General features: G+C 38.3%; 3 protein-coding genes across 11 annotated transcripts in view; 2 read left to right on the top strand and 1 right to left on the bottom strand.

The window, feature by feature from the left end:
* ymp (yellow-emperor) overlaps positions 1-5,576 on the top strand; it is a 19,656-nt gene extending 14,080 nt beyond the window's left edge. Inside the window, exons 4-7 of one of the 2 annotated variants that reach the window (XR_011033625.1) lie at positions 4,630-4,788; positions 4,851-4,929; positions 5,093-5,263; positions 5,329-5,576. Coding sequence is in view for 1 of the 2 variants with exons in the window: in XM_068301603.1 (XP_068157704.1) it covers positions 4,630-4,788; positions 4,851-4,929; positions 5,329-5,354 (264 nt within the window). In the remaining variant the exon portion in view is untranslated. The remainder of the gene's footprint in view (positions 1-4,629; positions 4,789-4,850; positions 4,930-5,092; positions 5,264-5,328) is intronic. The other variant, XM_068301603.1, reaches the window with a different exon arrangement.
* msi (musashi) overlaps positions 1-21,317 on the bottom strand; it is a 120,349-nt gene that overhangs the window by 6,299 nt on the left and 92,733 nt on the right. For 6 of the 8 annotated variants that reach the window (XM_068301598.1, XM_068301596.1, XM_068301594.1 and 3 more), the window contains one exon: positions 2,992-3,604. In XM_068301598.1, coding sequence (XP_068157699.1) covers positions 2,992-3,604 — 613 coding nt within the window. Of the gene's footprint in view, positions 1-2,991; positions 4,165-18,781; positions 18,913-21,317 lie in introns of those variants that run through there. The other 2 variants (XM_068301599.1, XM_068301601.1) reach the window with 2 other exon arrangements.
* Positions 5,384-17,360, top strand: LOC137585820 (uncharacterized). The gene is made up of 3 exons (XM_068301796.1): positions 5,384-5,468; positions 15,733-16,504; positions 16,580-17,360. The coding sequence occupies exons 1-3, from the start codon at positions 5,384-5,386 to the stop codon at positions 17,358-17,360; spliced, it is 1,638 nt and encodes a 545-aa protein (XP_068157897.1).

Here is a 21,317-nt window from a genome sequence, read left to right on the forward strand (position 1 = left end):
CTAGGACATAGTTTTTGCTGGTTGTTCCAGAGATGACAGAACACACTAAATGTAGCATCAGTATTATTGGGGAGATTCTGAGAAAACGATTCAACTAATTAGTTGGGGGGTTGTGGGTGTTGGTGTGTATGTCGTGGGGTGGGTACGGATCAAAGGGAGGATTAAGAAAACCTAGAGTTCTGTTTGCTAGTTATATATATGAGTTCCTAAGGTTTCAATAAAGAACATTTCTAAAATTTCTCGAATATCATGGTTGTTTGTGGTTAAGCAGTTTTTTTTACTCTAGTTAAGAACTAATTAAAATTCTCTATGCTTAATATATTTAAAAACAAACACATTAGTTTCGTTTCCATAGATTTTTTGTTAAACCTTTGCCAATTAACAAAATTAAGAATTATAACACAAAATATTAACTACAAAACGATAAAATTATGTTAAGAGTAAAAACAGTTTTTTTTTTTTTTGGTTTTCTTTTTTGCCAAAAATAAATAAAAAAGCCAACAAATAGAAATCAGTTATCAAATTGTGTGCTATTTAAACTATAACTATGGATATTCATTTGGTTTTTTAACTAGAAGAGGAAAGGATATTAAAGAACGGGGGTGGGTGGTTGTGTTGGGGGGGGTGTTGGACAGGTTCAAACACATCTGTCTAACTAGAGTCGAATTCTTTGCTTAACAGAGAAATTCAGTTAAGAGAATGCATGTAACTTTGCTGTATTTGTTTTCAGTTTTCAACTTTGTTTTTTTCTTTTGTTTTGTTCGATTCCTTTGACGGGTGAAAAAACACTAAAGAAATTCACAATACGAGTACAAGTACGAGTACATTTAATTAGAATACGATTACAATTATATATAAATATATATTTATATGTATATGATATAATAAGAAGTATTATTGCTCAGAGTTATACGAGAAATACGAGTTACACGATGCGTCAGAAGAGACATTACACTAAATTTTTCTTGGTATGTAGTTTTTTTTGGTTTTGTTTTCTTGGTTTATACAAAAGTAGTTAAGAAATTTTGGCGTTGAATGAAATATACCTAAAAACCAGAGATTATGTCCTGAGTGTTCTATACGGTTTATCGCCTCGGGATTACCTGCTCATCTCAGCTCGTAAAGGAAGTCCAACGATGTTGATCTGCTGCCGTCATATTTTGTTGTGGATTATAATTAGGTTTTTTTGATTGTCTGTTCTCATATATATGCATATTTGGTTGTAATTTGAACTCTACAGACATACGTAATATATAATAAGATAATGGTCTAGCTATTGCTTATAAACTAGTTTCAATACCAGGAGATAATAACCTTAATTCGTTCACACAAGGAACATGATCATATATAGTATATGTATGTGTGTAAGTATGTGTGTATGTATGTATGTATGTATTGTATATGTGTGCCAAGTTGTACCCAGACAGACAGTTGGCAAACCAGTTTTCATTCTCTCTTCTTTAGCTTCTTTGTGTTAAATATTTCTTTTTTTCTTTGCTTTTGTTTGTATCAAATACATATAGAAGATATACATTCTTAAAGCCAGGGGGAAACAAAAGGTGCGTTCTGTATGTGTGTGTGTGTGTGTGTGTAGATAGAGAGGGAGAGACAATGACAGAGGGAAAAGGACATTGTTTACTTGCATTTGTTGGTAAGGATACAACCCCGTTAGTCAAGCGGCACAACAGTGATCAGTCGCCTTTTATATAGTTTTTGCTTGGCGAATAATTCCCTCAACTTCAACTCACTTTGTAATTGCGCAATTGCTGCTGCTAAGCAGCAGCAGCAGGCCAACATTGGCGGCGATGATGATAAACTACCCTAAGGCACAGAAACCGAAACAGGAACCAACGGCCAACCTTTTGTCCTGTGCCACACAATAACAGGAACAGCTGCTATTTCTGCTTCAGGACCCTCCAGGACTCTTGCTCTATAAGCGGCAGCTGCTATTTTATTACTACTAAAATGCGGAGAGCGCGCGCGTGTTCAGCTACAACTGTAAGAACAACGAAACTGTTGGTTTTTTTGGGGGGAGATGGAGTTTCTACGCCTAAAGGGGGGACGGCGAAGCAAAGAAAGGGGGACGTAGTCTCCACATGTCCATTTAATAAGCGGACAAATTGCTTTGTGCATTAAACCAATACGAAATGCAATTTCCGGTAAATTTTCAGATTAATTTGTTGCAACTGAGACAACATTTTCAATTCGTTTTAAAATTTTAGTAAAAGATTTGAAAAAAGAATGCACATTTTAGGTTATATATTGATTCCTCTATGTCGTTTAGCTCACTCAAGTCAATATTAATGGAATTTTCGAGAAACCACACAAATAAACAATAAATTGGCCTTTCTAGAATACAAATTTTGTTAGTATTAGCAGAATTTCTGGATTAATCTTAATTCGCTTCTTTCACCTTTAAATATGATAACTTTCTTGCATTGAACTGATCCAATAATCTTTTGGGGCATACTGATTAGAAAGTGAATATTATTTCTCCCTAGCTCGATATAAAATAGATATAATTGGAATATTAAAAGCCTTTAAGGGCCCAGTTGCTCATCAGACACTTGAGACCTGCTTGATTGCCTTGTCTTTTGTTTGGCACGTAGCGAAAAACTGTAATTCTAAACCTCTCTCTCCATCTCTTGGACGTGGAGGATGACGATGAAAAGGTAAATACTAAAAGGGAAATTGCAAAAATAGAGAGAAACAGAGAGAGGTAAAGGGAGTAAGGGAGACAGCTTAATCCGCCTTTATGCCATTGCCGCAGCTGCTGTGCCAACGATTTGCAGGCTAAGCTGGAATTTGGTTTAGCTGTAAAAACTTCATGCGAAATTCAAATGCAAGTAAACAGGTCGCAAACGAGAGTATACATATGTAGGTAGAAGAGGAGGAAAAGGAGAAGGGGGTGTTTTTCGTCTGTTTATTGTTATATGCAAATATATGCAGAAATAAAAATAGAAATAGAGAAATCGACTACAATCTGCTTACCTGAGTGACGGGATCCTTCATGATGAGGACATCGGTGACAGTGCCAAACATATTGAAGTATTCCTTGAGCTTCTCCGATGATGTCTGCCAGCTGAGACCGCCGACAAAGAGTTTGCCGGGAGCGGGATCTGATCCACTGCCACCGCTATTGCTGGGCGTTGAGCGACCCGATGAACTGCTCTTGATGCTTATGTTGGCCGCTGGTCCAACTCCGCCACCATTCTGTCCAGCAGCAGCAGCTGCTGCATTCACATTCTCCACCTTTAGGAGGGCCAAGGCAGCCTGCTGGGCAACTGCCTGCTGCTGCTGTTGTGGAGGACTCTGTGTGACCTGCTGATTGAGATCTTGTCCAGGTGAAGTCACCGATTGCTGCTGTTGTTGTTGTTGCTGCGAAGCAGCCGAGCCTTGTGTTTGCTGTTGGGATTGCTGTTGATGCTGCTGCTGCACTGCAGCAGCACTTTTCAATACCGCCGCTGTGGTCAGAGTCCCATTGATGGCAGCCACATTGCTATTGGCTATGGAGGCGACCAGCGCATTGTGTAAATCGCGATTATCCATTAAACCGGCCGCAGCGGCGGCGGCAGCAGCGGCAGCTGCATTATCAATGGGATTGCTGTGGGCATAAAAGAAATTATCAGCTGTAAGTAAATCCTCGCGGGGCTGTGGAGGCGGCGGTGGCTGTTGCTGGTGATGATGCAGCATGGTGGCGCCTTCCTTAAGCGCGTGCATTTCTTGCTTGATCTGAATTTTGAAGGCCGTTCTACGACAAATGGACGAAAACACGGCAAAAGCTTACACGTATCACACGGAAAGGGCTGACTTCGAATTGTTTGTTTCTTGTGTCTATATCTCTAAGCAAATGAGCGTTGGTTTGGCTACGACCTTAGGTTCTCGTTTTTGATGTTAGTTGCCAAGGAGCTTCTTATGTATTTCAATTCAACAATCACATAAATTAATGCAAATATGTATTCTGCTTCTTCTTCGTTTTTTTTTCTCATGCACAAAAAATCACATACACAAATAGAAAATGTTCTCTCAACACAACAAGAATATGTATATTTTTCTTCCTGATTTTTTTTTTTCTACCGAAATGTCTTTCTCTCCGTTGCGACTGCGCAGCTCGAATGATTGTTGAACTCTGAATGCCACGCAGGATGTTTCCCTTGCAAAGAAGGGTCTAAAATTTCACATACGAATTAACGTGCGCAGAGGAATTCGATAACCACACTCACACACACACACTCACAGACGAGGGAAGAGAATATGCAGAAAGAAAAAGAGACAGAGAGACAGTATGGGCAACACAGCTGTCATTTGTTGGTTTTTCTTTCCTTTTACTGAGTTTGTTCTAGGGGAAAGAAAACGAAAAAAGAGGGTTGTCAGGTAGATTGACAGGATATTTCTAGGCTCTAGTGTTGGCTAATGTCTGCGTGTGTGTTGACAGGTGTTGGAAGTTACTAAAATCCACTTGAAATGTGTTGAAAAGTCGAATGATGATTTATGACATTCATTTGCTTGATGACTTTTATGAGAAGAAAAGGGTGGAACTATTTTTAAGTGGTTGAGATTGATTTATGTCTTGTAATAGATTCTAAGAATCTCATAAATGTTTTTAATTATCTCATTTACATTTTATAGGCAGTGCCCATGATACTTATTTGCGGATTCGGATTTGCACTGGAAGTTCTCGCTTGGATACGAATAGCGGCAACTCGAGATGACGTTTGGTATACCAAAGGTGCAGCTGCTTGTGAAGTGATTGAGACCCGCAAGGGGTATCCCCCACCAATTCGCAAGGTATGTAAATAAGTATAAGCGAGCAATTTCTAAACTCAATTTGTCATCACACTCTCAATCAGTTTAAAGTGTACAATCAGAAATATGAGACTCCAGCGGGTCTGGTTGAAGCCATGCAAGGTGATACACTAGGTCCCCCATGTAAGTTTTGATGCAATATGTTAAAAAAATTCAGCGCTTCCTTGGTAATTTTGATATTTCCCGTAATACTCTTCATAATTATTTCTCTGGAGGCGTTGAAAATTTTCATATTTAAAACAAATTAAGAAAAAAATGTGTAATTGAAAATTTTCTATGCTTCCAGACATCGCGGCGAAACCAAGCTCGTTCAGGCCAAGTGCATCTGCTATAGCCGTTCATACAGCAATAACGGCTGGAGCCGTTGGCCTGGCTATGACAGTGCTTTAGCCGGCGCACAGCGAGAGAAATAAATTTATGTGTTTTGTGAGGAAATGTCAAAATTGAATGCAAAAAAGTCTCTATAATAAATCTTTAGCTTCAATAACCCGACTCATTTGCTCTTCCCTACCCACAATGCAGCCAAGGATCAAAATAAGAAGAAGTAAATGATGGCGAGATCAGTGTCCAATCACACATGCGGGCAGGCGCTGTTACCCAAAAGAAGATGCCCACATTCAAGGATCAAATTGGACTAAAGATGCAGAAAATGACATGGAACAGTTCAGTCAACAAAATGGAAATAAGAAAGAACTTAAAAAATTTAATTTATTTACACATTTCTAGATTAATAAATTCCAGTTAACAGCCAGGAATAAAGTGGACAACTATTTTTATGTTCTTTTTTTTTTTGTTTTTGGTAAGTAGTAATTCGATTCCAATTGAGGGGGGAAGCCACAATAATGTGAAACAGGAAGGAAATGTAACCTTCACATTGGAGTGAAAGGAAGTGACAAGTGAATTTAACTATAAAAAAAACCTTATAAAAATAGGAAGTGGGTCAAAATATACAGGATAAGTAGAAAGTTAAGAAATGAAAGAACTTCTATAATAAAGCTTTCAGTCAATGTTGAATCGTGGGAAGACAAAGTGAGCTGCTTCACTTGCTAAGTATCTGAATATATTTGAAAGTATCCCCTAAAAACTGTCAAATAAACAGTGTATTAAGTGGAGCCACTGTGTTTGATTGTGGCGCCAGCAGGTATCTTGAATTTGAAATGTAGAAAGCGCCACTGTGAACTTTTTTTGCAGTTTTACTTCAAATTTGAATAACATTTTATATTCAAAAGATGTCTGTGAAGCCTAAAAGGGGGTTCCTTTCTACTTCGTCTAAGCGCGTCCAAAGGACTCTACATAATTTGAAAAATTTCCAATGCGTCTGCGCTCTGAGCATTATTCAAGGGGTAGAAAATATCCCACAAAAACATTTCGATTGCTTGGGACCAAATTTCAAATAGTTCTTTTTCTTTTTCCCAATGGGATATACATGTATGTATATATGTATGTGCATATACATATCTAGATATATCTGTAGATATATTTATATATATATGTGTGTAATCAAAAACAAATCGAGCTGACGATGTTGATGTTAACGTCGACGTCGACGTTTACCGAGCTAACGGAGTGGGAGTAGTTGATAAAAGGTGGGGGTGATGGTGGAGGAAAGGGGAAAGGCAACAAATGCGTTACGTGCGTTATTGATTTTTGACACAGGAAATGGGAAATAATGCCAAAGGATATGAAATTTATTAAAATAGATTGCAAAATAATTCAATGAAGCTGTTGAAAGGTAACTTAAAGCAGCCGTCATCATGATTGAAAGGAGTCAAAATGGTTTCGCGGTAGGCGATGATAAAAACGGTTATTGAACTCCTGTGTATACACATACATATGTGTGTGTGTGTGAGTGTGTGTGGGTTGGTGAGCAGATTTTGGGGCTTGGTAAAGAAGTCTGTCAATTTTATGGCTACTGACCCAGAAATATTGACATCAAATTAATAAAAAAAAGAAAGGAGAATTTAGAGAGAAAAATAAAAGGAAATTGTAGAGGCTGGGAAAACATGGGAAGAAGGTTACTGCTAGAGAGTTGAAATATGAGAAGAGTGGGCGTTTGGGTAATTTGTCAGGTGACCAATACAATTACAAGTTATGTACATGGATTTTCCAACGAGAAATGACATCAGCAACAACGAATTCACAAGTGCCGGCGGTGAAAGTAATTCGATTTGCTCTCACTATGCTTATAGGAGACGTCACAGGACTCTTAAGCACTCAGAGGATGACGCCGGTGTGTGTGGCGTAGGGGGCCAACGATACATTGGCACACAGGATACTGATATTTTCAATTGCTTTAACTAAACACAGCAGGATATGTGAGTTCTATAATAATTTCGTGTCAAATTAAATACAAGGTCCTAATCATTTTTATGTAAAGGACATAAACAAATGGGAAACATAATACTTCCTTTTGCTTCTTATAGACTGTACATAAGTCACAAACTAGATGATTTGTCAAGAATATTCCAGAGAATTATCTGTTTTCTCTATATAGTTAAGGAAGGAATTGCTTTAGATGTCTAAGATGTGTTTAAGAGTTTGTAGATTGTAAATTATTCCATTTCAACAATCTACCAAAGGAGAGACTTGTATAGTTAAAAATTGGTCAACAAGTTTTACAGAAATAAAGACAGTGCTAAAGTTTAATTCTGGTCTGACCACGAACCACTCCCTTCTAATAGATTATTTATGACAATGTTTGGCTAATCCACACATGGTATGCGCTTCGGTGAATCAAATGCAACAATCTGACATCAATCCCTTACCCTAGCATTCACCAGAACAAATTGCACAATGAACAATTTCCAATAGTCAGTAAAATCCAACAACAGGGAACAAATTGCAAGGATTTGCCTGTTCACCTGTCTTCTCACCGAAGAGCCAAGCATTTGGCCCTTCCCTCTACTCCTCATATTTTTACCAAATTTATGTATTTAGATACAAAGGAAAAAAGTGCATTTCAGATGTAGATAGAACGAGAAACACAGAAAAGGCGAGAGGGAGATGGAGACAGAGATAGAGACAGAGAGAGGGAGAGAGAATAGTGAGCAAACATAGCCAAAAATTGTGCCGGGGCCGAGACAGACAACTTTATTTTACTGCTACTCTGACATTTTCATTGAGAAAAATGCCACAAAATGAAAATGAGATGAGGCGCAATTGCAACCCCTTAATGTGCCTTTGCCTTTAGCCATGTTGTTGTCCTGGAGCATATGGAGTAAGTTTATTGTTTTTACATTTGATTTTCTGAAGGAAGCGGGTGCTGGGTGGATATGAGTAAAGAACGGAGAGAAGCGAAAGAGGGCGATGGGCAAAGTGCACAGGAACACCGCATAAATTCAACATGATGTTCGCGTCGCTTGGAAATGTCTATATATCATATATGTACACAGGGTGAAAGCATGAGAGTGACCGTGCCTGTGTGTGTGTGTGTGTTTGTCTGTGTGGGGGAGGGGATGGTTAATTCTACGAAGAGAACGACATTTGACTGGAAACCACCCTCAAAATTGCATACAAGATACACAGGGAAAAATCTGCTCATAGAATTTTCACTAACGCAAAAACGAGCGCAGAGATAGCCTGAAAAAGGAGACAGAGAGCGAGAGAGTTTGCCAGAGAGATAGAGGGAGAGAGGAGCAACCCTTAGTTCTCTACCACGGGATCCGCGCCATATACGGGGGAGAGTTTTATGTTTTCATTTTATTTCGCAATTGGAATGCGCGCGCAACCCTCGAAAAATGACGGCAGCGACAGCGACGACGATGTTCGCTTCCCTGGGTTGCCTTTCAGTCAACTTTGGGTTTTCGTACGTGCAATTTCTCCCGGCTCAATGACGGATCTAAAACTCTATTATATGGACTAACACATTTTAATGGTCCAAATTGAGGAATATATATGCAAATGCATATATATGTTTCTATTAAAAAGTTATTGTTAATGAGAAAGAGAGCCTCTGCAGTGATTCAAAGTGTTGAATATTCCTAACATCGTCCTTCTATCTAACTATTTAAAGAGCTTGCCAGTGATATTGTCCTGTCACAGCAGTATAGTAACATATTCATTTCGTACTGCTGAGCCGGGGCATTAACATTGTTGAGCGTCTCTGGCAACGAGCGGAAAACTCTAATTCTGATGATGATCATGATGATTCAAGGCGAAAAGGAATGAAGAAAATTCATCACCTCCTTCATATACTCAACAAATTTTCCGGCTTAAGGCGCACAAAAACACATACACACAAGCCGACCCACACAAACGTAGGCACTCACACACACACACTCAGTTATAAGTATAATTCTGCTTATAAAGATGTGTATGTAAATGTGTTGGTGTGTGTATGTATGCGTATATATGAGCAACCGGAAAAATCAATTTTCCATTTTTAATTCAAAGCTCAAAGCAACGGCAAACTACAAAACGCACACAAGCTTATGTGTGTGTGTCTGTGTATGAGTGTGCGTTTGGCTGTGTGTGTGTATTTTATATCAGGCAAAGGGATAAGCAGGATGCTGCAAATTCATGAGAGAGTAACAGAGAGATAGAGTAGGATAGAGAGAGAGAGAGAGAGAGAGAGAGAGAGAGAACCAAAGATGAAGAACCGAGAGAACAAGAGAAACCCATTGTATAGATAAAACCTGATGAAATGCTTCGGCAAATGAAATACGAAAAGTTTTAAAAATATAAAAGTCATTAAGAAACTTAATTAAACTTTAGCAAACTTTTCCACCAAAAGAAGAGAATGGAATAATTAAAAAAAACGCACACCAAAAAAACGTTTACTTAAACTGAAATCACTTTGCCGTGAAGCACAGTTTTATATTTTGTGAACTTTAGGCCTAACTTTTTCGATAAGAAAATAAGGGCAGATCGGCCACTCCCTGTTTATAGAGGGTGGCAGGCAGGCAGCAAGGCGCACTGGCGCGATGGGCTTGGTGGGGGTGGCAAAAGAAGCTGCTGCTGGCCATCAGCAGCAGCAACAACAACAGCAGCAGCCGAAATGTTGCCAGGCCAAATGCCGGATACATGGGTCCTGGGATGCTGCAGTTTTCTCGCACCCGAAAAAAGTCACCCCTAAAAATATGCTACAAACCATGATGATGTGGAGTTTAAGGGCGTGAGGGGCGAAGAAGGCGTACTCCAGAAATGAGAAAAAATAAACAGATGACAAAGATTTTTCGACAAAGATGAGATTTAATGCAGTGCAGCAGGAACTCCCTACGGTTTTTTTTTTTTGAGTTTGCTTAAGGGTTGCAATTTCCTCCACCTTATGTTTCTCATTTTCATTTCTCTTGCTGCCGGCGGAATAGATTTTTCTCTCTGATGATGCACATGCTGCTAATGCCCTATGTGTGTGAGTGTGTGTCTGTGGACCTTAATACTTCGATATTGGTTAAGCGTTTGTTGTGTTCTATTTCAATTTGACTATGCTTAACTATGCTTGAGGTAGCCTCTAATTGCTTCCCTTCTATAAATACACATTGTAATCCAAACCACCCACTGCGTTATAACGAATATTCGGAGAACGGGGTGATTTGTTGTTGTTGTTGCAATATAATATGCATTAGAAGTGAATGAGTCTCACATGACCATCAAATGTGTCACATGATAAGGGAGAATAATGCGAAAAACCTCTTTTACCCCGTTTGCCCTACAATTCCAGTGAAAAGCAAACTTAGCTCAATGTGAATAACAACAAAATGTTAATGCAAATAGTGCACCTGGACTATATCGGGGTTAAAAAAGGAATATCAATTATATCTAGAAAGATTGCGAATTCCTACAGAATTGTATATAAAAGAAAATTGAAGCAGTGTACTCTTCATGTATGAGTTATAACAAGTATTACGATATCGTTTAGATAATAAGTTTAAATAAATATTATGTAAGGAATTCATTAACATTATTGCACATTTTTTATCAATTCATATTCATATTTAAGAAATTTTAATTTGCTCTATAACTTTTTTGAACGTTTTAAATAAAGTTTTCTTAATTTGAGAAAAAGTCAGAATAATTGATTATTAAACTTGTTATTTCATTTGAAAGAAGTTCTCTCTAAGGGATAATTGGCCTGGCTATTTATATAGAAAGTCGTGATCCTGCAGTTTCTTAAGAACCGAGAGGACTATATGACAGCCTATACTAAACGATACAAATCTACTCTCATGCCTAACAAGCCAATGCTCAATGCCAATAAAATGTTAATACCTAGGATCCTTAATTCCAAACCTATCAATAAAATGGTCCCCTCATTGGCTTTCTCAATAAACAAGTTAATCAGCTAGATACATAGATGACAGCACACACACACACACTCGTAATTTCAGCTGTAAAACTTTACTTCAGTTCGAGATGTCAGCATATTTACAATATGACCCCCTTTTTGTGCGGACTTTATTAACTCATTTTTATTTTATCACCATTAACAACTCATAAGCTGATGATGATGATAAAATTTGCGGAAATTACTTTGACCTAAAAATAAAAACGCCAAACGATATGTTGCCGGCTCACACACACACACACAAACAGTTACCCCACACATTTATACACTCAAAGACACACACACACACAAATGGAAGAAAAAGGTAAACGCAGAGACATGACGTAAATGCCAATGGGTGGGGTTAGGCATCAAAAGGGCTATGGGGGACGAACGGCAGACAAACGGGTGTAAATGCGTGTAAAACTCAAGGGTTAAGGTAAGTGGTCCGGCTCCAGCACATGCAAATTGTCGGTGCTTTTGTCGAGCTTATTAAGTGCTTGAAAGTGCATATAAAAAAGGACGACAGGATAACACGAACAGCAAGCAAAAAAAAAAAAAAAAGAGCAGCAACAACGCTGTAGAAATGGGGGCATGAGGAAAGCGGTCTGGTTAATGGAAGGGTTCTTTCATTTGGTTTGGAGGTGCAGCAGCAACAGAAAATACTTTCAACTCAGCCACTCGGAAATGAGAAGCAAGTCCTTCAAAATGACAGCCATGAAATGAACAAATGCTCTCAAGCTGGAGGAAAAGCGGGTAAAAGACAACCAACCGACATGAGTAGGAGGACAAACCAGCAGCAGCACGACATATTGCTTACAAAAAGGATTGCCAAGAGACACAGAGAACAAGAGTCAAGCCAAGTTTTGTGGTTTTATTGTTACTGGTGGTTCTTGTTTGTGGCACCAAGTAATTTCGTTAATTAAAAGGTGTGACAAAACGTTCAATGTACATATGCCCTAGACTGTGAGTGTGCACACAAATTTCCCAAGCAAACAACGCATCCTGTTTGCTAAGTGCGTGTGTATGTGTGTGTGTGTGACAGGAAACTGTCTCATTTGCATACAAATCGACAGAAGATGCTTAGACAGAAAGACAAGTGGCAGGCAGAGAGCTGCTTAAGGACCAAGAAGGACCGGAAATACCATGGAGACAGACAGTTTCACTCACTAAGTTAACTCACATTTTATTTATAAAGTACCATTGACTGATGGCTCGTGACCTTTTTAAAGCTTTTAACGACATGTAATTGTAATTGAATCTATTATGGGGTGGAAAAAAACTTTTGTTTTTTTATTGGTATATACCGAAAAAAGGGGTTGTTGATTCCTATGAAAACCAAAAAAAAACTCTTTACTAATGTTGTCATTTAGTCGGTAAAGTTAGTTGATATGGGTCGGCAGATTGATTGACATGTGTTACACATTTATTCATTCACACATACATACATAGATACAAGGCAATTATAACCGCCAAGGACTAAAAGCTCTTTTGAATTTGTAAACTTTTAGTTTGATCAGCTGTCTATCAAGCAAAAGCACACTGTATTTTAGTCCTTTTGAAGTCTAAGCTATATCTGTACATGCTGTGCATAAAGCTTTTATGGGAAAAGCTCTAAAGTCCTGTAAAAAGGATTCGGAATTGCAAAAAGCTCCCATAATCTTAACAGAACTGTAAAACTTACATGCCCGTGTGAAAGTTTAAAAAAGGGATGCTATCTTCTTAGTCAACGATTTAAATAAAATCTGTTTACTTCCTTACATCCCTAACTATCAGTAGTGATAAATAACTGATTGAAAAATAGCAGATCAAATAAGATTGACGATTCAATATAAACGAAAAGTTAGAAATTTGTAAAAAGAAAGTCTCAACACGAATTTTTAGACGTAATAACTAGTCATTTTAGTCTTTTGTTAAGGCTGCCAAATTATATTTGTTCCTTTTCTAAATATTAAACCAAATTCTCTTGCGAACTATATTCTGCCATGGAGTATATAACACCTTTCATTTAAATCGGCCTGGGGTTTCGTTTAACTCAAACTAACACCTTGACGATATTTCATCCACCGAGCTGCATCTTGTGTAAAAGATTGAATTTATGCTTATTATTATGGGAAGATTGCCTTTCAATCTGGCTTAATCCTGCTTAAATATCATGTTCCACCATTTTCCATCTTATTGTTTACAATTTTCACTGAGAAAAAACAGAGAGAGGGAGAGATCTGACTCAGCATGCCTGAGTGGCACAAGAGGTTATAAAAGGAAGCGGGGAAAGCGTTCAGACCGATGTAGAGATGAGGGATACTAAGCATAACGCGGCGGCATGCATTCTGCTTAAGTTTGCAGGATGCAAAAGTGAAGTACCTTCTTGAGTAAAAATGTCTAGTAAATATGCTGACACCAAAGACTAAACTCAAGTATTTTGCGGGCAAATAGTCCTCCTCAATGTATTCTCTAACCCAACCTAGACGGACTGCTTCTTGTCTCTGTAATAAAAGTCACTTGAGTGACATTTTTGAGCTTGTAGCTATACAAAAAAAAAAATATAAAAAATAGACGGACAAAAAAGGCAAACAAAGCCAAGAGACTTTGTTAGTAAAGGGAGGAGGAGGGACCCTTTTGCAGCAGCCTTTTTTTTAATCGATTATTGTTTCGCGTTATATTGTTTGCCCGCAAATCCTGTCTGAGTGTTGCATTTGCACAATGGCGACAACAACAAGTAAAATGCAAATGTATAAATGTCTCTGATAAAACATTGTACATTGAACTTGCTTCTGTCCTATCATCGTCATCAACAGATTTAATGGTGTGGCAGGGGAAGAAAATTAAAATCTCCTCACATGGCTTAAAGCGGAATCCGTCAGCAAGTCGTGTTTGTGTTACCCAGTACTAAGTAAGTAGACCCGTATCTTATTCTCTTCACATGAGTCTATTTAAAATAAAGATTTATATCCTTAATATCGGATAACTTTAAAGAAATTCTATGAGAAGTAGTTAGATGAGGGACATGTTCGACTCGGAAATGCTTCCTTCTAACCTTTGCATATCATTTAGGATATACCCTATTATAGGATATCCACTGGGTATAAAATTGAAACAAAACGTTTACTCCTGCTTCCTGTTTTTCTCGCTGTGACATCAGATTCAATAAATTTTCAGTTCTGCGCTATCTCTGTGCAACAAAAAAATTGTGAAGAGCTATGCTCAGATCCTTCGTACTCATCTTGTCTCCCCCTGCCCCACCCCTTGAATTTTTTGTCCTGTTTGGGGGCATTCAAGAGTTCATTTCTCAACCACGCAGCATACGAGAGATAAGGGGTTTTCCTCTGCTTGCTTCATCAGCATGTTCATCTTCATTTTGGTTAGCGTTACCTTTGGGCGGTTTTACACTCTGGTTTGTGTTTCTCTTGTTTTTTGTTTTCGTCACGTTTTTCGATTGCAGATTGAAGATATGATTTGTTCTATATAAAATGCTAGCCAGAAATGCACGCGCACCGGATGTCATAAAAGAATAGCCATTTTTTCCTTTTATGCCGCTGATATTTGAGCCGGAATCGGTGGGGAACTTACCTGAAAGAAACGAAAGAAAAAACAAAAGGCGTACAAAATTTGATTAGAAAATTTCGCATAAATGTTGAGTGCTTATGAGAGATTTTTAGATAGTGTTTTATAATATTTTCTTAGCAAACATGTTTAAGCACAAATATTTTAATAAAATAACAAAACACATAAAAAAAATATTAACTTTTAAACAAAATTCATCAAAAAACGTAATTTTTTACTCTTTTCTCCAATAGTTGGACTATTCAAATTTCCAAAAACAGAAGTAAGATGCATTAATTATTAAGGAATAGGATGAGATTTGGCCAAGATTGTTTGAGCAAGTTCTTCATTCCCAACTTAGAAATTGGTTTCTAATAAGGTTAATTAAAGATCTTTAGTTTATAAACGCTTTTTTTTTTTTTGAGTGTAAGAATTTGAAAAGAAGTGAAAGTTATGCTACAGACACATTAACAGGTCTCACATTAGGGCAATGACCTATTGCACAAAGGTACAGAAAACTTGACAAGTGCTAAGTAATTTGTTCAGTAATAATGAATTTGAAATGTTGGTCACTGGAACACGGCAATAAGTTTCGGTTAGTTAAACTTCCCCCCATCAAAAAATGTGTTTATTGACTCAACAGATTAGCAGCTAATGAGGTGTACAATGTGACAAGAAGAGAATACTACGAAATGTTAATACTTTTTTCATCTTCTTAAGGCAATAAATAAATATCGTTTGTTAAGCTACAGCAACAAGATAAAAACCTAAATAAAAAGAAGGCTAAAGTAAAAAAAAAAAGAAAAGTGCGAAATGCTGCATATTAATAAAGAGAGAGAGACACAGAGCAAGCAACTCAGGCAGGTGATAAAATGCATGAGAAGATTCAGTCGTTTGTTAATCTCAGCTCGAACAGGCTGCCGGAGAAAGAATCTAACGCAAGGGAGAAAAAAATCCAAATATAAAGTACAATGGGAATATATCTTAGACTGTTGTTCATTTACCAGGCAGGTGAATAACTCACCATCATCATCATCATCATCATTAGTGTCCTCATTTACTGTTTGAATTTCGATTTTGATCTAGTTTCATGTGTCTCTAATGCACTTTCATTTCGTCAGTTTGTTTGTGGCTTGCTGCAGCAAAATTGGAGCCAAATTCAAAAGAGCACGAAACGGGGGCGACAAAAGTAGAGAACAACTTTGCTGATTATAGTGCTCAGAATGAGGCTTTGGCCCAGAAGGTCGATGCAGAAAACAATCAATTGCAGGAGCTACAACTGCTGGTAAGACCCGCAGAGCAAGTAAAAGTGACAAATGAAGTGGAAAGTGCCATTGAGATGACACAACTAACGATGCAGCAGCAGAAGCATCAGAAGCAAAGCAACGATGTGTCTAAAACAGGCACACAAAATGCTACTGCCATGCACCACTCTGCCGCCTACACTTTAATGAGCCCCTACACGTTGCCAATATCGGAAAGGCATAACTTTGGCAACCCCATCCGCCTAATGGACAACAGCAACGACAACAAAGATGACGATAATGATAACGATAATGATGTTGATGACGATGAGCAATTACTACGACTGCAGAACTACAATTTGCTGTACAATGCCGAACGTCAGACCTACTTCCAGTTGCACACCAGCAATCATCCTCATACGAATCCGCCTCCGTCTGGTTCCGAGCATCAAAATCAACTCAATCCCTCCACCGCGCAGCATCATCGTCTATTACAGCAAGTTGTGGGCAATACATTGACAGCTGCCTTTGGCCTTAATGTGATGGATAATGCCAGTAAGGATATTATGCTAATGACCACAGAGAATATCAAACTTTATGATTCCAACTCCTTGCGGCACTCGCGATTTAATCCATTCAATCCTACACGGTAATGTTTTCTATCCCAAATTCAGATATAGAAAACAGTTAATGAATGTATAATAAATCCCTTCTTTTTTTTTAGCATTATTATCCATGGTTGGTTGGGTAATGCCCATGCCAATATATACAATACTTTGCTTCCGGCCTATATGAATCTAAGTACTGGAAATTATAATATATTCACTGTGGATTGGGGACGTGGAGCCATTTCAGATTATATAACAGCAAGTTATCGAGTTAAGCCTGTTGGCCAAGTTGTGGCCAAATTCGTGGACTTTCTGCATCAGGAGGCCGGCATGAGATTCGAAGATCTACAATTGATTGGCTTCAGTATGGGTGCCCATGTGGCTGGATTGGCTGGCAAATATGTGCAAACTGGACGCTTAAAGGTGATACGAGCTCTTGATCCGGCATTGCCTTTCTTTCGCTATGCCCAAGAGAAAGAGCGCCTGACAATGGCCGATGCCGACTATGTGGAAGTATTGCATACAAGTGTGGGCAGCTATGGCTTCGATCGTCCATTGGGACATGTGGATTTCTATGCGAATTGGGGCAGCCAGCAACCAGGATGCTTTTGGCATGAATGCAGCCATTGGCGTGCATTTATACTATTCGGCGAGAGTCTGCAATTGCCGCTGTTGGAGCAGATTGAGGGCAAAGGTTGTGTGACCAGCGAATGGCAGCAATTGACCAAATCCAAGCACTGTGCACAGGAAACGGATAACATGCTCAGCATGTCTGGTGATTTAATGGAACTGTCAATGGACCAGCTAGCCAGACGAAGGGGAGTCTATTATTTTCAAACTAATGCCGTGCCGCCATATATGGCCAGAATAGTTAACAAAAAAGAAAAAGGAACTTAGAAAAGCAAAAAAAAGGAAGAAAAATACTCATGTATATAATGAGCAAATGCAATGCGCGTTTTTATTTCTAATTAGTAAACGCAAATGTGTGTGTGTGCGACTGAGTGTTTGTGTGTGTGTGTGTTTCGGCTATGCGTATGTGTATGTTCATTTTTGTAAAAGCTGCCTGGCAAAATTAAAAAATGCTGCCATGTGTAAAATGCTTTTCATGCTCCCATCACAAGGCTAACAGCAAGTGCAACTGCAACAGGACAACCAGCACAAAAATCCACCATGAAGATAGAAGGGGCAGAAGTGGAAAGAGAATGGTAAAAGCATCATACCAACTAGAGCTAGCTCTAAAACACACACAAAAATGCTGGCAAATATAGAGAAAACTAAAAACCTAAAAAACTAATCTATTCAAAAAGGAAGAACCTATAACCATTTTCAAAAAGAGAATTTTCATAATTTGATTGCGTTATTCTGCCAAACAGATTTTCAAGTAAGCAATTGGTAGAATCTAGGATTTATGTATGTTTGGTCAGCTTTAATTGCTCAACTTGGATGAACTTTAAGCAAACGAAAATGATTCACGAAACGGAACAGAGAACAACCCAAAACGCTAATGTAATTTTTACGCATCATTTGAGTGAGCAAGCAAATTGGCCAAGGGCCATTGGCAAAAAAAAAAAAAAAGCAACAAAAAAGCAAAAAGCAATGTGAAATTACGTGAACAAATATTGGCCAAAGTAAGCAGGTTTCATGTTTTGCGTTTTTTTTTTCTTGCCCCCCTTCTTTCTTGGCAATAGGTAGAAAGAGTCTATGCCAAAGGCAATTCCCACATCAGATTCTTCTTAGCCATTTGTCGTGGCATCTAAATGGAAAATGCTGCATACTTCTAGGGGCCCACAGAAATTGTTTATGAATTTCTGGTTAATTAAGTTATGAAAGTTTTACTTGGTTTGTTTTGTTTCGTTTTCTGTGGTTGTTCTTGTTGTTTTTGAACTTTCCATAATCTGACCAGCAATGTGTGACTAGAGCAAAAAGTGGCTGTCTGAAAGCTTAGTTCAACACATTTAATGTCATTAAAAAATGGAAAAAGTTAATAAAGTGCAAAGTATTAAATCTATTTAAAATGGAAAATAATTTTTAAATTTAATTTTTTTCCGCATTGTTGTAAAAGTGTACGATTTCGAGGGAAACGGAAATGACACTGCTTGAAGGCACTGTCATTCGATAAGGCAGTGAGATGCACTGCTTGAGTGAAATAATATTCAGAGTGCAAAAAAAAAAAATAAAATCTTTGTTAAGAACAGTAAGCTATTCGTATTTGGGATTAAACTAATTATTTTCGATTATACTTTGAATGAATGCTCGTTAATATCATCTCTTTTGAATAAAGACTTCTCTCCAAATTTAACTAGTCCAATATGTCTTACCATAGCATTGATTCTAAGTAGTTCATTTTGTTTTTTTCACTTTCAATTGCTTTTCAATTTATTCCTTCAACTAATGAATTCGTTTTAAATAGTTACACTTTTTCACTTTCACAACTATTCACTGAGAATCATAACGAATTCCATTCCGTTCACTGTTGCCGGTCGCACACTGAGAAGCAAACTGAAATTGCCAGAAAAAAATAACTGAAACGCTAATTTGTTGCCGTCATTCGCAAGAAAGAAGCCTTTCAAATGTGCAACAAACACTTGAACCAAAAAGAGTTGACAACAACTGACTACCACAGCGACGACGACTTCTACTACCACTACCACTGCGACAAAAGAATAGAAACCGAACTGCAACTGATTCGCCTCTTTATGTCTCTCGTCATGCCTTCTCCTGTTATAGAGACAATGCATTCCTAATTCCTGTCAAGGGGACACAGAAAAAGAAAGAGATAGAAAGAGAGAGAAATGCAAGATGGGGGTTAAAGAGAAGAGGGTTAAAGAGTCGTTGCCATTGCCTTTTTGGCTTGGTTCATAGCTTGAAGCTTGTCATTTGCCGGCTACAGGGAGGTGAAGAGTTAGAGGTGGCCATTCCAACTGTCAGAAAGTGTCGCGGCTTGTGCTTCCGTTACCTGTTCACCACGCATTCAGTTGCTCCCCATGTGGCTGGCTGACTGTCTTCGTGCTTAACCCGCAATGGCTTCCGGCGCACGCACTGACAACAGTCACCTGAAGGTGGTGGAAGAAGATGAAACACACAAGCCCAAAACGCGACATGTTCATAAGTTTGCCTTTTATCGCAAAAAGTGCATATTACTTTGCCCACTTAAGCGTTTGCCTCTTGATGCAGTAAAAAGCCAGAAGGATTAGCCTTTAAGTGCTGCTGCAGCCTTCAGCAAGACTGAAGCAACTGTCAATGCCATTCATTTACCTAAAAACAAAAAAACACGAGAAACGGAATAGAAAATGGCATTGTAAAACAAAAGGAAACCTGGAAACATGTTTGTTGACAATACCCGGGCGATGCAGACGAGGCACACACAGGGTAACCAATGTTTGAGTTTTCTTCACTCGCTGCGGGTGCGAAAAGTGGCAACAAAGTATCAGCAGGTTGCCGAGACCAGACCGGCCAAACCATTGCCCGGCCTTGGTCAATAGCCCAAGGCTTAGCACACAGTTGGACACAAGCTACGAAATAGCAGGTAAAAGAACAAACAAAAAATGACGACAGTGGGACAACAAGACGGAAATCGAGCGACCAGAGGGGTCTTGTTTAATTGAAAGTTTACCTGCTGTTGCCGAACAAGTGGAGACAAGGACCACAGCAAATTTAGCAAGATGATTAAAATGTGAAAAATTCAATGAGAATTTTAAGCAACTAGTGTGTCCAATTTCAAAGCCAGACAAGTCTCTTCACTGAGATATTTTTAGTTCTATTCAGAATTTTTCCCCAAAAGTTAATTGTAAAAATAAGTTGGGCAAACATTTTCTGCTAATTCTGGGTAAAATATATTAAAATATATTGTTTAAATTAAAATCTCGATACGTATTTATGATTTCTTTAAACTCAGTTAGTTATAGGCAACTGGCAAACAGTTATTAAAAGTAATTGTTTGAACTCATTTTGAATGGGTGAAAAATATTGTTTCAAGACTCCTGAACTTGGTCTATTAAATTTCCCTTTTGATGTGACTCACTGCTAGCTGAACTTCATCACTCTTGTGCCATAAATGCCAGCTGTGAGTTTTTTTCACTGCAACACATGGCGTATGCGTAATTCACATTTGCTTAACCTCATTAAAATATACGAGTGCACACACACACACCCGCACCCGGAAAGTAAGCAATGTAAACATAAACTTTAATTAAACTGCGTTTGTGATTGGCCTTTAAAGTTTCAAGCCTTCAAGTTGTTGCTGCCATAAAGAATATTTTCGTATGGCCCTGATTCAAGAAGCCAGTCAAGCCATGCCTTGAAGGGCAATTAAAATTCACCAAGTGGCGTTGTTTTTGCGCTGACTTCGTTATTTTTGAGGCAAGAGTTTTCTATCAACACACACACACACCCACCCAAACACATTGCTTTAAATTATTTAGCAACCAATTGCCACCTAAAGGGTTAATTGTTTTGCCAATTCAGCAAAAAATTGATTTTGTCTGAGAAACATCTAAACATTTTCTAAACATTTTATGCCATTGCCTCTTTTGGGGTCTCCCTTTCTTTTTGCTTCACACTTTACTTTAACGCCTCTTGCCCCCTCTTCACACTTTCAGCATTCTTGACTGTTTGTTTGCCAGTTTGTTGCTGCGGGCCACTTTTCTACACCACCCTCTCTGCCATTATATAGAAAAGACTGACCTTTCATATTCTGAAATTGAAATTAAAAATAACTACCCACATGCTGCGGGCCTTTTGCAGGAGTTTAAGCTTTTGAAATATATGTATGTACAGTTGCGAACTTAAAAAATAGCACCACTTGCTGAGGTAATGTATTCAAAGGATTCCCTAGGCTTATTTTAAGGTTCTAGG

This window comes from Drosophila tropicalis, unplaced genomic scaffold, assembly GCF_018151085.1.
Source record: "Drosophila tropicalis isolate 14030-0801.00 unplaced genomic scaffold, ASM1815108v1 contig_878, whole genome shotgun sequence".
Classification (NCBI taxonomy): domain Eukaryota; kingdom Metazoa; phylum Arthropoda; class Insecta; order Diptera; family Drosophilidae; genus Drosophila; species Drosophila tropicalis.

What these genes read in the sequence shown, in the direction of transcription:
- LOC137585820 (XM_068301796.1), top strand. Translation starts at nt 5,384, where the DNA reads ATGCGGGCAGGCGCTGTTACCCAAAAGAAGATGCCCACATTCAAGGAT. An exon ending in GCAGAAAATGACATGGAACA is followed by an intron (nt 5,469 to 15,732) that starts GTTCAGTCAACA and finishes TCATTTCGTCAG; the next exon opens with TTTGTTTGTGGCTTGCTGCA. An exon ending in AATCCATTCAATCCTACACG is followed by an intron (nt 16,505 to 16,579) that starts GTAATGTTTTCT and finishes CTTTTTTTTTAG; the next exon opens with CATTATTATCCATGGTTGGT.